At 42.9% G+C, this 18,026-nt stretch overlaps 1 protein-coding gene across 25 annotated transcripts in view; it reads left to right on the top strand.

The window, feature by feature from the left end:
• The window catches only part of KIAA1217 (KIAA1217 ortholog), a 332,941-nt gene that overhangs the window by 312,291 nt on the left and 2,624 nt on the right, over window positions 1-18,026 (top strand). For 14 of the 25 annotated variants that reach the window (XM_015617303.3, XM_033511505.1, XM_015617301.3 and 11 more), the window contains 9 exons: window positions 540-670; window positions 910-1,057; window positions 2,704-3,199; window positions 4,034-4,214; window positions 8,644-8,798; window positions 9,411-9,557; window positions 12,851-12,970; window positions 15,851-15,928; window positions 16,038-17,717. In XM_015617303.3, the coding sequence (XP_015472789.1) occupies window positions 540-670; window positions 910-1,057; window positions 2,704-3,199; window positions 4,034-4,214; window positions 8,644-8,798; window positions 9,411-9,557; window positions 12,851-12,970; window positions 15,851-15,928; window positions 16,038-17,717 (3,136 nt within the window). The remainder of the gene's footprint in view (window positions 1-539; window positions 671-909; window positions 1,058-2,703; window positions 3,200-4,033; window positions 4,215-8,643; window positions 8,799-9,410; window positions 9,558-12,850; window positions 12,971-15,850; window positions 15,929-16,037; window positions 17,718-18,026) is intronic. The other 11 variants (XM_015617319.3, XM_015617320.3, XM_015617322.3 and 8 more) reach the window with 6 other exon arrangements.

The raw sequence follows: 18,026 nt of genomic DNA, 5'->3' as shown, positions 1-18,026 counted from the left end.
TGGCTATTCATAGAAACAGGATCCTGTGTCCTGTCTAGCAGTACCTAGCAGATTAACAAGGTTGCATCAAGATGCCTGTGGTGCCAGTTTTTGGGTTGTCTCTTAATGTTGGGCATTCCTCTGCATGTCATCAACAATGAGAAAACACAAGGTGCAGACCAGTGCTGGATGTAGTGGCACAGTGTGTCTGTACCCTTCAAGCTCTTGTATCCCCAGAGGGCTTTTGGTTGTTGCCTATCTTTTACCAGCCCACCTGCCCTTTGTAGCACAGCTGCCTGGAGACCAAGGTGTTCTGCACAGCTGCAGCCTGTCACAGAAATCAGTGACTTGGGCTAGTTACAAACCTGTTCCTGTGCTGTGAGTGTCCAGCATTGTCACCTCCCCTCATGGTATCCTGACACTTGTTTAGCCTGTGGTGTCAGATTTAAAGGTGCCACAGCTGAGGTTTCTGGTTTAGTTTACTCCATTAGTTTACATATATTTGCTTGCAACATGAAAGTCCTGCCTGAATTTTCTGTCCATGTTATTTCTTTTGCCAGTGAGCTGGAGACATTTGTGGAAGACTTGAAGAAGGATTCTGCTGCTTCCAGCAAGACAGTTACACTGAAAGACGTTGAAGATGGAGCCTTTCTTTTGCGTCAAGTGGGAGAAGCTGTTGCTACCCTGAAAGGTACGTACTTTTCCTTTTTACTTTTGTTTCTTTCCTTTTAACCACAGAGAACAGTTTTGCCTTTGATCTGGAGGCATTAACTTTCACTTCCAGAAAGATTTAAAGCTGGGACTGGGGAGCTTGCTGCATGGCCCCTGGAGAGAGGTAGACACTCAAGCAATTGACATTCACCCAACCATCTTTTACTGCCCAGGGCTTTTATCATTTCCTCTCCAGCTTCACAATTGTTTTCTTTGCAGGAGAGTTCCCGACATTGCAAAATAAAATGCGAGCGATCCTGCGGATTGAGGTGGAAGCTGTGAGGTTCCTAAAGGAAGAACCACACAAGCTGGACAGCCTGCTGAAACGTGTGCGCAGCATGACCGATGTCCTTACCATGCTCAGGAGGTGATTTCTTTTTTTTTCCTTCAGGCTTAAAGAATTTCCTCAAGCAGGGTTGGAACAGCTTTTGGATTTATGTTGTCCCCCTCACCTGTGGCAAATCTGAGAAATTCAGCTTGCTTGCAGTATTTATAGATTATTCTTAGAGCACTCTCAAGGGAAATCAAATAAACCTTTCCTGTGCTCTGTGCAGTGAGTCCATTCTGACCAACAGCCTCAGTCACTGAGATGTCACAGTTGAGATTAGATGCCTCTCAAGTCAGCACTTCCAGATTTGGGAAGTGCCTGGATGAGAAAACTTACAGTGGCAACAGTCCCGTACCTGAGCTAATTAACTTTAGGTATTTACAGCAATTTAAGCTGACAGAAATATTTTCTGACACTGAAAGGTTCATTCCTTAAAATGTAACATAAGAAATAAAAGAGGAAAAAAGTGCAAGTGGATAAAATTATCCCAAACCTTCTGAAAGAATACACTTCAAATTCTTTCTCTTCTTTGGAAGGAAGATGCATTAGAGAAAGTTGAAATATTAGATAAAATTTAATGTCCGTTAAGTGCCAGTGTTTAACCATGTTTGTCAGAATAGATGCACAGCAAATGATTGCTGATTTATAAAACTCAATGGGCATTGGATTTAATTCCTGCTCAAAATTATCAGTTTTGGTGGTGGTCTCAATTTTAGTCCAATTACAGGAAAAGGTAAGTCATGAGCCTATTGTCACTACCGTTACTCTAAGGAATGTAGGATTGCCAGTGTTTCTATATATCCTGGGGCATATTTAGAACAGATTTGGCAGTACTGGCAGATGGATAAAATGGTTTACGTAACAGGTTTTCTGAGAGCCATCACTTATTTTTCCATGCAGACAAGCATCTATATCCTTTCACATTAGTTTTTTTCTTAAAAATTATTACTTAATTTTCTTAAAAATTATTACAGTTATTACTTGTCTTGCAAAGAAAACTAGAACAATAAGCTGTGCATACCAAAGTTTTACAAAAAGTCATTTTTTTGCAGCAGAATTGCATATTAAGCCTCATAAAGTCTGTTTCAATAATGGGAAAACTCATGGCATTTGATGGCTTGCAACACTCAGAAGCTCAGACATTTCACAGCTAGCTGCCAGAAATAGCTGCTTCGTTACATCCTCAGCTCATCCTACCCCACACTCCTGACAGGAAAGACCTTTGTAAAGTGTCATTCGAGACAGAACCTTCAGTTGAAGGCTCTGTTTTGACAACATGCCAGACTGCTGCCTCTCATTATATGTAGCTTCACTTTTCTGTGCTTCTAGTCCAGGAACATCTTGTTTAGCTAGATACATTGTATACAGTTTAATCAACTTCCCATTCTCACTCTAAAATCAACCCACTGTAATTCATGGTTTGGTCAGAAACTACCAGTACATTACTGAAGGTTTGTCAACATCTTAGAAGGCAAAACCATCTGAATTAGAGTAGCCTCTTTAAAATTCTGAGCCTCTGAGAGAAAGCTATAAAATCATACAGCTGAGAGCATCAGGAAAATCAAAAACCACCATTTTGATTGTTTTGATGTAGGTGCTTTTTCTTTGCAAGAGTTTTTTGTTATGTATTGCTCATGACTGGCCTTGTGCTAACCACGTGCTGTTGTGTTCAATTTGGCTGTCAGACACGTCACAGAAGGACTGCTGAGGGGTGTGGATCCATCCCAAGCCGTGCAATACTCTGCCATGGAAAAGTCCAGTGCAGCTGACACTCTGAAAAGCCAAGAGGAGCACAAGCCCACCCAGGGACATGCACAACAAAACCTCCCAGCAATCCCAGCCGAGTCCCAGGTGTCATCAGTCAAGTCAGAAGTCATCCCCTTCTCAACGCTGACTGTCCATCACGTGCAGAGCTCGCCTGTTGTCATCCATCAGTCCCAGCACTCCGCAGCCCTGCTCAACCACGCCCAGGGCTCTCCCACTGCAGGCAGTCACAGCGAAGGGGTGCCAGCTGCTGGTCACCCCTCAGCTGCCCCACCCCTGCAGGAGCCCACTGCAGGACCCCAGACCACACAAGCCACACCAGCACCACAGGTCTCTGTCAATGGCACCACCATGCAAAGCCTTTTCATTGAGGAAATTCACAGTGCAAGTACCAGAAATCGAGCTGTATCAATTGAGGTACGGTGTATTCTACTCAACCAGCTGTCCTCTCTTTGGGTCTGAGCTCCCAGTCTCACTCTTGAGGCTGCAGGTGGGACTTCCCAAATGCATTCTGGAGATTTATGTGTTTAACACCTAATTACACTGTACTTCTGAAGATACTCTCTGATTTTGTCCCTGCTCATTGCAGAAGGGTTGGACTAGATGACTTGTTAAGGTCCCTTACAACACAAATTATTCTATGATTTTAAATGCAACAGAAAAATTACATGTTACCAAAATTAGGTAACTGTGTTTTTAAAATTATCTTTATTGAGAAAAAAAATTCCGAATTCTATTTTATAAATTTTAGAATACCTTATTTTTAACCAATAGCATATAATTCTCTGGCAACACTTGCATACGTGGATTTCGTTCACTCTTTAAATCTCCATATCCCGTACTATGGAGAAGTAAAAGTGAAAGAGTGTGAAGCTCCAGTGGTTTCACACAGGGAGATATTGAGAAAACCCAGAGGTGAACTGCTGTGTCTTATTACAGACAGGCACTTTAATCACCAGTGTGATGTAGTAAGGCAGAGACCCAGATTTAAATTTTGCCTTTGATCCTTTAGTGAGCAGTGGCCACTCAGGAGCAGTGGTCAGTCTGTCATGTGTTTGTGCCAAATCTAGCACAGTACAAGTCAGAACAGTGTGCAATTACTGTTCATGTATTTCCTTTAGTTGCTGCTGACTAGAATTGAAAGAATCTATCCATACTGACCTATAATGTTTACACATAGAATATATTTTTAAGTAAGTGATTGCAATGGAAATCAGAAAAATAAACAGATGCTTTACTGGTTTTGTCTAGAAAGCTGAAAAGAAGTGGGAAGAGAAAAGACAAAACCTTGATCACTATAATGGAAAGGAATTTGAAAAGCTCTTGGAAGAGGCCCAGGCCAATATAATGAAGTCCATTCCTAACCTGGAGATGCCTCCCCAGCCAGCAGCCCTGCCTAAAGGGGATGCAGCAGAAAAGCTAGAAGTCTCAGGTAAGGTTTGCTAGAGTTAATAGGGCTAAAGAATTGCATATCTGAAAAGGATAGGTTTTTAGAATGTTTTCAGTTTATAGATTCCTGTGATCTTGAGGAAGGACAAAACAATATCTGAATACACAAAAAGATGCTTAAAAAAGCAAGAACTTTTAACTTGCTGTGTGTGGATAGAACAATGGTAAAAGCTGGCAATTGCAAGCAGAAAGATCCAGATTAGGCCTTAGGAAAAAACCTCATGAAGTTAAGGAAAGTGAAGCACTGAAGCTACCTGAGGCAATGAGGAGGATGTAAGGTCCCCATTACTGGACAGAATGGTTTAGACAAGCATTGAACTAGAATTATATAGGTAGAGCTACTTTGTGGTCTCAAGATGGTGAGATGTCCTTCCAGTTCTATTTCTTTCACAATTTAACATACAAATCCATGTCTGAATTAACTCAAAATCCAAGAAGCAAAAAAGATGCCTCAGCCAAACCTTGGGGTTATCTCATTAGCGAAACATCCATCAGCTGTAAAATTCTTACCCAGCTACATATGCAAGTCCATCCAGCAGACTCTCTGCCAGGCAACTGGAGACACTGTGTGGGGAGCACAGAACCCAGCTGCCTTCTGCAGTCTGCTAGTGGTATTCCAGCACCCCTACGTGATTTTAAAGGGAAGATCCAAATCTCCTCCTTTTCATATCCATTATGGAACTTTTATCCAGTAATTCCTCTATGCTTGCTTATAGAATTTGCATCCTCTTGCTGTGACAGCAATCTCCCATCTTGTGAAGGAGCTTTTCTTCATCTCTTTTAAACTGGTATCATACGAGCTTCACTGAGTTCTCCACAGTTCTAATATTCTCCAATCTGGCAAACAGCAGCTCTTCATTTCCTTTATGAAGTCATGAAGGCAGTGGAAAAACCTTTATCATGTCCTGGAGCTCTCCTGGAGTCTGCCCTGCCGACTTCAAGCTGTGAACTTCCAGCATTTCTGGTCCCTCCATCCAGGCCAGCTGCTCCCTCCCCAGGCTAGATTCGCTTACCCTCATTTAACTCCACTTTGTCCTTCTGGAGCTGTGGAGGTCAGAGCTGCATGCTGCACTCAAGGTGTTGGCATGCCAACATAGTAAAAAGCTGAAAAACAATGCCCTAGGGGTTGTGTAGACAAATTCATATAGAATTTGGGAGAAGTGTTATCAGATCCAGCATTTTGTTCCGGGTGTACCTTTGACTCTGCCAAGTTTTGGCAGCTTGGATGTTTTGCAACATACACGTTTAAAATAAATTCTGTTGAACCTCATAAAATAATTTTAGAATTCTGGCACCTTTCAGTGAGATTGCTGGCTATCAACACAATTAGCTTGTATAATGTGTGGCATAAATAGAAGAAGTTGGTGAAAATAAGTACCATATGGGTGCAGTGAGCTGTGACATCTTAAAAAGTGCAGAGCACAGTAACTGCGAAGTTTTGTAAGTTGCATAGTTAACTAATCCACTTCTAGGATACAGTTTTGCACAGTGTGCAGCCAGCAGATTTAAGAACAAGTTTGATTAGATTGAGACATTTGCCTTCTGTTGTGCATAATGAATCCTGCAATAGTAACATAAATACAGGAACAGCAAAACTTCTCAATATCTGATTAAATATCTCACATACCACTCAGCTCTTCTATGACTGAGGATGAAAAGTTCAGTACCAGTCTGCTGTAGACTTGAAAACTGAGCAGCATAAGAAAAGACAGACCACCTATCTACCAATGCAATGCATAAAAAATGTTGGCCATAAATTAACAGAGCCCTCTTGGCTCAACACAGAACCCAGATCCAATATGTTGCCTCATTATTCTCCACACAGAACCTCTCCCAGTGAAGAAACTCCTTTTTTCTTTGCAAAGCACAAAGCAAAATAAAATTATACTCTTTACACAGTTGTTCACATGACTCTGTAAATATTTCTTTAATGTCTCATATTTGTATCAAGATTATTCTTGAAAAAAGTTATTTTTTTCTAGCATGTACATTAGAAATTAGTCTTCTTCATCTCTCTTTGTGCCTTCATATGTGAGAATGCCCTGGTTTTTGCAAGTGATGAGTGATCGGTAGCTTCCATTAGAGAGAGTTTATCTGACTGCAGAGACTGCCTCAAGGCAGACATTATTATTTTGAAATCTTTTGGATTTATTTTGGTACAAGTAGAAGTCTGTATGGTGGGAGCAATTAATTCCTTTCTGTCTGTGCCTGTTGAAAAATGCTGCAGTTTAGTGCAACAGCTGGCAATAAAGAACTCCCATTTTGCTCACAGAAGTGCTGAGGCCTTTGGCACCAAAGAAGGTTCCATAATGTGTAGATTTTGTTCATGGGCAGTCTCGGGCTTAGTGAGTTAATTTTTTCATTTATTTCTCCCTCTTTAAATAGGCCAGAGGAAAAAAAAACCTAACAGAATTTTCCTGCAATTTTTTTCCCTCTGAATTTATTCTTTTTCCTTCCCATTTATATTGGGGAGAGATAATTGTTTTGTAAATAAAATAGAAATCTATCTTTGAGGTTTTATGACCAGCCTAGGGTGACTGCAATGACCATGAGCAAACCCCATCACAACCTCTCCTTAATGACTCCAGCTAAGGGCTGTAAGAGGGATTAGCTTCAATAACCAGTGCACCTGCCACACTTGGTGTCAGTATTTCTTGTCTGTGTTTTTATCTCCCATTTTGAAGATGAGGTGGATGAGTGTCTCAGAGATGTGAATGAGATAGTAGAAATCATGTTTTCTTTGTGCCGTCCGTGTCTCTAATCTAAACTTACTTCTCACACCAAGTGAGAAAAACTTGGAATTCTTGCAATCAGAGTCACTACCAGTTTGAGGGTAATGTGTTGTGCCCATTACAAGGAGTAGGGATTTGCAAAGGCTCTACATCATAGTCTGCTAAACACCATCTTAGAAAATTACTCTGATTTTACAGCAGAAGTATATCTGATGTAGTTAAAAACCAAGTTGGTGTGTATTGACCAAAGAAGTAGTCTAATGTAAAGTGCATCTGGAAATTCACTCTTCTTGTAATTTAGCAAGTGAGTGCCAGATAACCAGGGAGGGAGATAATACAACTGAACATTTCTATAAGTTTAAGCAGCTTCAGAGAATATTTGAGCTAAGAAGGAAACAAAGATGAGTTTGAGTCAGACAAGGGCTTCATCCAGTCCCCAGGGCCAGCTGGAATGTTGGATGAGCCTGACAGAACCCCAGGAGTGGGCAGTTATGCAATAATTTGCCCAGAGGGAAGATTTATCCCTAAACAGCTGGGTAATCACAAAAGCAGGATGTTTTATCTTTCTGGATTATATTTATTCCAGCTGTTTATATAACACTGAGTAGCTGCAGAAACATCATTCTTTTTCTCTTGGAAACAAACACTGTAAAGAGCAGTGTGAAAATAGTGGCTGTTGCCATATTTATGGTGCTTAGCCTGTAACCAGAAACACACAGGGACAGGTCATGAGCTCGGTAATGCTGCTTCTGGAGATAATGCTGTCCAGGGACGGTGGGGAGGAGGAAGTGGCAGCTGGTGGGGAAGCATCCTCAGGGGCAATGCCAGTTTGAAACTGGTCTTCTCTAGAAAGACTCTCCTCAGAAAGCATGGGCTTGCTCTGCTTGGCCTTTGTATTTGGTATTTGAATCTCCTTAGCTTAGAAAAATATGTATAGGGCTCTCATATGATAATTCAAAGGCAAAACTGTACATCCCTGGAATTATAGCAAGTTAAGTGAAAATAAATGCTCCTGAGGAAGAGGAGCAAGTGCAGTTGCCTCTGGTGATCCTCTGCCCTGCTCAGAGATGAGAGGACTCACTGAAATGCAAAGGTGGCATCTCTAGAGTACTGCTTACATTTTCACTCAGCCTTTGTGTGAACTTAGCTAGTTGTGTCTTACTATGAGATGGATAGAGCTCTTCAGCTCCTTGCACCTTGCCAGCAGCACCTCCCAGGCAGAGCAGAAATGTGTGCTGGTTGCTTCAGGATTGCTGAGAACAGTGAAAAGCCTCCAGGCTGGTGTCTCACTTGTATCCATGTCAGTGGCCTTGCTCTCAAAAGAGGCTGAGGGGCAGTGTCTGTAAGCTGGTAACCAGAACCTGCACCTTACATGCTTCTTCCCCCATGTGTGCTCTGCTATCCCACTTGTGGCTGACACCCAGCTGCAGTGGCCTGCCTGGAGGACAGGAGTTTTGCTGAAAATTTCTGGGTGAGATGACACAGTTTCCCTGTGCAAGTACAGCACCATTTACCTTCATTCGAGGCAGTTACACTTGAATGCCAAAAGTGTTTATGTTCATATATTCAGCAACAGCACTTTTTAAGACATTTTTTTCTTTTCCAGTTGAGGCAGGCATGCAAATACTATTTTCCTCTTCTTCACCTATGCTTACTTTGTGCTGCTCTGTTTACCTGCAGAAGAAGCTCCTGATGGAGAACAAGATAATGACAAGCTGACCAAGTCTCCACCTCCTCCACCTCCACGGCGCAGTTACCTGCCAGGGTCAGGACTGACCACAACGAGATCAGGAGACGTCATCTATACAGCCAGAAAAGAGGCTGCTGCTCTCAAGGTTCGGTGGCTCATACTCTAGGCAGTCAGACTTATTCCTGATGAGATGTTGACAAAGAGACAAGACACAGGCTTGGGCCTATAAACCACAAAATAAGTTGAGGCAGAGCTATGTCCTGAAAAGCTACTGAAACTGCTCACCAGGATGCACATCTGTTAGGCCAAATGAACAAGTAATATTTGATCAATTCTGCTTACAGGAGTCTTGCTGCTCTTATCTCCTAGTAATGCAGCAGGCAAGTCACAGGCTGCTTTCATTTGGGGTGGTAAGAAGATTAAAAATAAAAAAATTAAAAAAAAAGGAGCATGCCTTAAACAGATGGAGATGATCAGGTCAGATTTGAGAGTGTTTATACAGAAATGTTGCCAATTAGTTTCTTTGGGCTTGTTTTCCCCATGTGTTCTGGGGAAGGTAGTGGTAGGAAGTCCAATTCAGGAAGCTTTTAATCTGTGAACATATAATCACATCAGCAATATTGGTTGCTTTTGAACTGATGAAGTTGCAGGAAGAGGGACCTTGCAAGAGAGAAGTTGCAGTAGTGCTGGGTTTTTGGTGTTTGCATCAGGAGGGTTCAGCTGTGATATCTGGCTGTGCTTTCTCATTCCCTTGTAGGAATGCAATGAAGATGCTGGGCAAATAGCACAATCCAAAGCCCCTAAAGAGGACCAGGCATTGTCTCGGAGCACAGGGCACGCTGTAGCACCAGCTGCAAAAGATGAAGAGGAAGAGGAAGGAGATAAAATAATGGCAGAATTACAGGTATGCCTTTTGGGTTGCACATGAGGACACCTGTGGCCAATATCACTTCTAGGGCCTCAGTGCAATTTCTAGCTCAGAACATAAAGGAAAGTAGGTCTGCTAGCCTTGCCCAGTACCACTTCGTTGCATTGAGTGGTACACTTTATGGAAGTACTCCCAAATTTTGTTCAAGAGGTCTGTAGCTGAAAGAGTGGTCAAAAAAGCAGCAGCTGCTACTGGAGAAGCCTGCACATGCGAAATGGGACAAGTAAAACATTGTGTATTCAGCGTGGTTGTCCCTGCCTGATGTTGCTCACGTAGTACCAGACTGGCAAGGTGCTGAGAGCCTTTGTCATCTGTGTTGACTTTGGTGAGAGCAGAGAATAACTGGGTCTGCTCCTGGTGGGCTGTGTTTCAAAGTTTCCCAGAATGTTTGAACACTGAGGCATTGCCCATTCCCTGTGGTGTAGCTGGTGCATCATTCTGCCAGTGGCACAGAAGACTGCTCTCTTGCTGGTCCTTCACTTGACATCACATAAGACAGTTCCCTTTAGTGATGAAAATCCTGCAGTAATTGCCAACTATTCCAGCTATCATCAGTGAGCTCCAGTTCCAAGGGGAACACAAGGTTGTTTCCATGCTGACACAAGGAAAGGAGATCTGGAACACCTTAATAGGCTATAACTTCCAGTGTTTTAGGTAACTGTCACAACATGAGATGATCTCTGCTGTCCACCTGCCAACAGGTGGGCTTGGTACTGTCCAGGGAGCATCCAGAGCACAGGAGACAGGGGCATGGAGCTGTAGCTGTTACCTCTGATGGGTGCACCCTGCTCCATTCCTCAGCTCACCCACCAGTGCTGGTCTGCAGGGATGAGTGCAGCACTTCACCCTTATCCCTGCTCTGTGTGTTGATGACCAGTGAGACAGGAGAGCTGGGGACACAGAAACTGTCACAGCATCTCTGTCTGTAGGAAAGCAACCTCTGCCTTGCAGTGGAGACAATGAAGTGGAGGTTAAGGTATGGAAAGGGGAGCTGAGGGAAAGCAAGGAGGAGAAATAGGCATGGTTACTCAACAGGGAATGGGTGTTTAAGTGCTAGCTTTGGGGACTAGCAGTACTTGTTTAAACATATACCAAATACCAGGTATATTTTAGAAGCTTAACGGAATGCCATGTTTTAGAAGGGGAAAATTGCCTGATCAAAGAGCTAGAGGCTCATTAGTTTGGTGTCAGACATAGGCAGAAAGATGGGTAATGAAATACGGAATTCAATCATTGAAAAACTGAAGGACAGACATAGACAGTTATGCCAGTGAGCACAATGTAATGGAGCAGAGAGCTGTCAAAGGAAAAAACACTTTGCTCAAGTGACAGGTTTGACTGCTTAAACTGAATTGTATACCTATAAACATTTTAGTAAAGAATTTGATCAAACATCACACAACATTCTCATAAAAATCTTGCACCTCACAGTATACAAAAAAAACCCTATTGCAGTATAATTGAGACCTGTCTGGTTTTGAAATCACTGACCTTGATGCAAGTGTTTATAGACAGGTCTCAAAGGGAGCAACAACAGGCCCAGTGTCTCTCTGTATTTTCATCAAAAGCCTGGGATAACATTTAAAATCCTTACTGTGTAAATCTTAATTCAGATCAGTGAAGTATGACAGCAGATAGCGATCACTTAATGGTCTTAATGCTTTGCTGAACTAAAAAGTCCAGTGAAGAACAACATATAGGCCAGACCACTACTGCATGTCTTGGAAAGAAACATGAGTTGCAGTAACAAGTTTACCTGAGCTCCCAAGTCAGTTGCCACAAAATAGTGTCTGCTTCGGGTGTAGATGTGAAAACGTGGCATGTTTTTATATCTGTGTACAGGATCAGTGAGATCCACACTGTGTTTCTGTATCCATGACTAAGTATCCGTGTGTCTCCCATTTGAAAAGCCTCATATGAATATGAATATGAAGGTTCAGAAGAGACTGAAGTGCAATGTGAAGATTTTCAATGTAGCAGGAAAAGGCGTCATAATTATCAGTGGCTGTAGCATAAACTATTTGAAGACTCTTATAGTTATTTCAGAGCAAAGGTGATAAAAAAATACCAACGGGAAATAGTTTTTTTGACACTTAAAGCATGAAGGACTTTGAGGATGCTTAACCCAGGCCCACGTCACTGGTCTCACAAATGGGTAAGTTGGGGAAAGTCTATATCCTCTGTTGTGAGGAGCAAGACTATTTTTTCTATTAGTTTCATGTCATCATAGCTACTCTGATCTATTAACACATACAAATAGGATGTAAAACCAGATGGAAGTCTACATCCTGATTGTTTGCACTGGATTTTTTTTTTGTTATCCTTACTTTTCTGATTTTGCATAAACACACAATACATATGAAAAATACAGTATTTAAAGAACAGTCCTGTTTCTAATCTGTAATCAGGACTATTAGTTTCATGAGTTGCCAGGAATCAAATAATTTCCCTAATATATGGTATAAAAATATAATCTTACTGCTTGTCACGGTGTGTCTGACTCCTGTGAGCACTCCCCCCTCTTTGCTGTGTCCTCCCTGTACATTTCACTGAAGGCAGGCCATGTGCCAGTAGAGGCCTACAGAAATTCTGGTGAGGCTGCCTGCACTGCATGGTGATAGTTGCAGGGGTAGTTTTGGTCCCCCAGATCTGGGAGCCAGCTGGATGGAGAAACTCAAAGGAAATGAAAGGAGGATCATAAAATAAATGGCTGAGAAGTCTGAGCCATGCCCTGGGGGATGCATGGTGGGAGGCCAGGGTCCACAAACCCATAGGTTGGGACAGAGTTTAAGGCTTATTATCAAAGACTCTGAGAAAGGCATATCTCCATGTTTAAGGTTTTAATAACTTTGTGTGGGAAAAGTGGAGGTATGTAACTCTTGCCACAAGGAAATAGGTACTGATTATCAGCCACAAGGAAATAGGTGCTGTCACGAGCCCCAAGATTGTCATGGGCTTCTTACTTGAGTTTGGATAGTCTGCAGCACCTCTGTGGATCTCCATCATCTGCAAATTCAGAAATCAAGCTTGTCCTCCTTACAGGGAGCACTGAGGTCAGCATGGTGTTAGAGTATTGACAGGCTAGAAGGAATGCCCTGGTTCTCTTAATCTGATAGTCTGAAATCTCTATTAATATCTCATGAGCTTGTAGAAAACATTGTTGAGCTGTGACTTTTAAAAACAAGTGCTCTCTTTCTAGTTGGTCATCTCCAGATATTTCTGTGTAAAAGTTCTTGGTCTCCTGATAACCTGCAGTATTTATTTCCTAGGCTTTCCAGAAGTGCTCTTTTATGGATGTAAACTCAAACAGTCATGCTGAACAGTCCAGAAATGATACACATGTTAAAGACATAAGGCCTGGGACTTTAATGCATCACAAGGAAAAGAAGGTAACAAGTGGCAATTGTAGACATGCCACCCGGTCTTGGCATCACCTTCTTTCCTTCAAAACTAATCTTATATCTTGCGTCCTATTCTCTTTAACCCCCACCCACCACTGCCCAGTGCTTTCCTTCCTTTTATCTCCATATGGCTCAGAAACGCTCAAACAGAACTCTATATTAAACTATATTATGTGTCTCATCAGCAGTTGTACAATGAAGTTGCATGAAGTTTTATGATTCTGTGAAATCAAAACAGGATCCATCATTTTCTGTCAGAGATGCTCATACTACTTAGAACATCCTTCCCCTACTGTTCTGGTGATGGATGGTGGAGCATCTCTCCTAAATTTGAGGGGAGTTAATAGTTCCTCACAGCCTCTAGAGCCAGTGTGAGAATTTGTTCTTTATTTTGTTCCATTTGTTGGTTCCAAAAATAGTTGTTAAATATTCAGAAATCTCATTCATTTCATTGGGTGACAGAGTCAAAGGGGATGGGAGGAATTTTCCCTTGTGCTGAAAGTTAAGGCCCAAAATTCAGTCATGGGACTTAGAGGAGATGTGTGTCTGGGGCTGTAGACAGGTCAAGGTTAAAATTCACAGCTGTGTGTGGACTGGAGCTGCCAGTTGAGCTGATTGGACTTAGCAGGCAGCCAATGTGCAGGACAAGAAAAGGACAACTATTTCTGCCCTTGCGGATCTCTTTTTTTGTATTTAAGAATAATGAGTTTAATCACTGCTGGGGTTAGGGAGTTGTGCAGGCATGACAATTTGTCAGCCAAATGTCAGTTTGCAGTGAAGGTGGGTATGGTGGGGAAAGAAAACACAGCTCTTCAGCACAGCATTTCAGCCTTCTCCTGCATTTTGTGTGTCTATGCAAATGCTGCCAGGTCAGGGCAGTCGCACTCAAGGACGTGTGTGGGAGCTGCCCAAACAGCAGTTCTGGTCAAGCTGCAAACAGCAGGCTGGGTGTGGGTACAGGTTCATGGCAATGAGGGAAAAAGGAAAAACTGTTCTGTGTGTATGAATGTGTAACAGAGAAAAAAAAAAACAAGTGTGAATTGATCCTCATTACTGCTGTTGTCAGAATGAGAATATTGTTACATGAAATCCTGGGTCATTACTCAGGACACACTGCACATCCTGTAGCACAAACATTTCTTTGAAAGGTGCTGCCAGGTAATTGCCAAAACCTGATATTTATTTGAATAGCACAGAGTCCTGGAAATTAAGGTTAATGACATCTGTTTTTGTAATCTGACATGACAGAGTGTTTATGGGCTTTAAATATGGAACATTATGGTCACGATAAAATCATTGAGGAAATGAGTTTTGTTGTCGTTTTATTTTTTTAGTAGAAAAGCGGAAGTTCCTAAAATGATATCAATTGTACAAGGACACCATGAGGTGTTGAACTGGTGCTTGGAACTAGAAGTGGAAGTTGCTAAAACAAGATACACAGTCAGCATATCCAGAGGCAACAAGTGCCATTAAGTGACTTGGCCTAATACTGGGGTGTCTGACATGTCGTGGGACTGGGAGGCACTGAGCAAGTCAGGGCCTGAGGGGATCACAAGCCCTGGTGTTTAGTTCCCAAAGTGCCTCTTAGCACAACGTGCAGACATTGTCAGCCTGCCCACTGAGGCCTTGCTGCTGTGCTGACTTGTATGAGAAATATAAGGCATGTCAAGGTATCCATGGAGCAGCTGCTCAGTCTTGTTACTGCTGAGCAAGCCTTTGAGGAGGTGAACTGTGACTCTGGTGTATGAGTGACTTTCTTGTTTCCATGTTTTGATTGTGAGTAAAGTTTGTCTATGTAAAATCCTCCAATTGTACATAAGAAAACATCACATGAGGTGTAAAAACTTGTGAACCTCCATATGCATGGGGCATGCATGCACAGCCAACCTGGGGATCCCAGCAGAATCACTCATCCATCTCATCTGGGAGAATGAGCAGTGCTCCTGACTATTCTGCACGTCTTGATGCTCACAGAAGTATAATTTGTCCTTCTGGTGTGTTAGGAGTTGGCTTCTAGTCTCAAGCAAGCAATGTCAGCATTACTGCTTTTGGTTCACTGCCTTCAGGCACTCAAGGCCAAATTACTTTCCTTCTTGGTGAGCTTTTGACTGTAGATTTCTCTTACTCATTCATAGCCATGGTGTCTGCACAGGTCAATCCTTCACCCTTGATGATTGGTGTTTCTCCTAAGTTATCACTAGCACTTAAACCAAGCCTCAGAGAAAAGCCTGGTGTTATGAAACAGCATTTCCAGGGGTCCTCACTTGCAGATAAAGAAAAACGTTCCCCTGAAGTTTCATTGCTGGGAATAAACATACATTTTCTGAGCCAGTGTTTGGTGTTTGGCATTTCTGCAATAAGTGAATATAGTTCAGTGTTTCATTCTGCACTTCCACAGGCACCACAGGGTGCCACTGGTAATTCTGATGGAATACTTCTAAGCTGCAGCAAGGATTTAGAAGTGCTCAGACTGTAATGATACTGATTGTGATGGAGCAGCATTGCTCAGGTGTGACCACCATTAGAAGGAGCAAAATGTAACTTGAAAATTAGCTTTTACTGGTATAAAACTTCCTTTCAAGGCAAGCCAGGCTTGCTGTCAGCCCTTCCACGTCAGCTTCCCTTTGATGTGTCCCAGCAGAATGTGACCAGATACTGTTGAGACTTCAGCTTCAAACTTAAAAAAAACATGTGGGGACAGGGGTGGGGGGGTTTAGCAGGAAGGTGAACAGGTCATGGAGCACTGTGTTGGAAATAGGATAATTAATGTGCTTATGCATATTCTGGAGGCCTTGTTAAAACAAGGTAACATCCCATCCTGACCTAATGCATAGCACAAAGCAGTAACATCATGCACTGTTCTGCCAGAATTTGGAATTTTGCCCCGAAGAAAGACAGGAATCAGATGACAGCTTGAGACATGTCTCTGCAGCAGTAAATGGAGTGGTGAGTTCACGAGGTCTGCACTTCCCCTGAGATTAATCTTGGGGGAAAAAAAAAAGTCCTGTAAAGATAAAAGCCCTGAATAACTAAGTAATCCAACTTTCCCCCTTAGGTGTATGGGGCTACAACAGGATCTCCCACAGATAGTGACCATCCTAAAGAGAAGAGGGAAGGGAGAACTGAAGAAGAATTGGGTTCTGATTCATCCAGTACAGCTGACAGTAAAATTGGCTTTTCAATGAATGACAGTCCTACATTTAGCAAGGGTTTGTTTGTAGACAGTACAGACTATTCTAACAAAAACCTTCAGAATATGAGCACAAACCTGTCTGCTGTCAGTTTGCCAGAGGAGGACGAACGAAGAGGGGCTCAAGATATCTTAGGATCACGTTTTCCAGCTGTTGAGACTGGAAAACAAAAGCCAAACTACAGACTGCCAAGAGATGCTCACCAGGGTGTGCTGCAGGGTGAAGCCTTGCAGAGCACGGGCAAGCACATCCCTGTCAGCAGCGTTGCCCCTCTCCTGAGGCACACGCAGGAGGCTGTGGGGCCTCAACCTTCCTTGCAGGAGCAAGAAGTTTCTGCAGCCAGCTACAATCAGGTTGTGCTGAGACCCAAAGTGTCCAGAACAAACAGTGTGAGCAGCATTGAAGAGACAGACTCTCCAGCCAGCTCTCCAAGTGAGGACAACCCACCCACAGAAAACATTGCCTTCATGATTACTAAAACAGCTGTCCAGGTGCTCTCGAGTGGGGAAGTTCACGACATAGTCAGCCGGAAAGGAGGAGATGTGCAAACAGTCAACATCGAGGCTAGGAAGGATGTGGCATCAGAGAAGAGCATCCCTGAGAACACAGACTGCGAGGAGCCAGTGGTGTGTCTGGACAAAAAACCTGTCATCATAATTTTTGATGAACCGATGGATATTAGGTCAGCGTACAAACGGCTTTCTACGATTTTTGAGGAATGTGATGAGGAATTGGAAAAAATGATGACAGATGAGAAGATAGAAGAAGAGGAGGAGGAAGAAAATGAAGCACACGAAGTCTCTGAGAGGCAGAAGGAGGAGTCACCAGTGGCTAATGACACAAAAGCAACCACAGAGCATTCTGCAGCTCATGGTCCCCAGGGGCCATACCTTTTTAACCTTCAGTCTGACTCTGCAGAAAGCAGACCTCCTGCAGAGGAGGAAAGCACAAAGACAAATTTTAACAAATACCGTCAAATCTATGGGCTAAACACAGAAGGAAACTCGGACTCTGCTGAGCAGTTGGGAAGCAGGCAGGATTCTAAGAAAAAATTTAAGTTTAAATTCCCTAAAAAGCAGCTGGCTGCTCTGACACAGGCAATACGGACAGGAACCAAGACTGGGAAGAAAACCTTGCAGGTTGTGGTCTATGAAGAAGAGGAGGAAGATGGGACACTGAAGCAGCACAAGGAAGCAAAGAGATTTGAAATCACTAGGTCGCAGTCTGAGGAGAGTGATAAAAGCCCTTCTGGGAAGCAAGAGGGACCCTCTGGAGCTGCAGTGTCCCTATCTAGGACTGATGAAATTCGACAGAGTACATACAGAACACTAGACAGCCTTGAGCAGACTATAAAGCAGCTGGAAAACACCATCAGTGAAATGAGTCCAAAACCTATCCCTGAAAACACATACACCTCTGAGGGAAGCACTGTCCCCTTCTCTGCCCAGATAGTACCAGAGACCCCATCCCGAGAGCGTGTAGTGCTGGATGAGAGCCTTGCTGGTGTAGAGCCCCCTGCATCACTCCCAGCCACTTCACGTAAGGTACCTTAGTCCAAGAAATCAAACCTCCAGCTGCTTTCTAAAATCTGCAATAATCACCATTAAACAAGAGGGTCTTGTGATTTGTTTGCTTCCTTTCAGGTGGCTTGTTTGGGCTCCCCACAAGGTGTCTAACAGCTAATAGACCATTGGTTTTTGGGGTTTTTTTTTAATCTTTGCTGCTGATTGGTGATGGGCAAATGCAGGGGAGCTGGGTCGAATAATCCGCTGTGTGAAATGACAAGTGTCACTGACATGAAATCCAGGCTGATCAGTAGCTGAGCAGTTTTCTCCATTTGATTCTGGAAATTA

The sequence above is a fragment of the Parus major genome, chromosome 2 (assembly GCF_001522545.3).
Source record: "Parus major isolate Abel chromosome 2, Parus_major1.1, whole genome shotgun sequence".
Taxonomy (NCBI): Eukaryota; Metazoa; Chordata; class Aves; order Passeriformes; family Paridae; genus Parus; species Parus major.
This window is presented reverse-complemented; position numbering and strand designations above follow the sequence as displayed.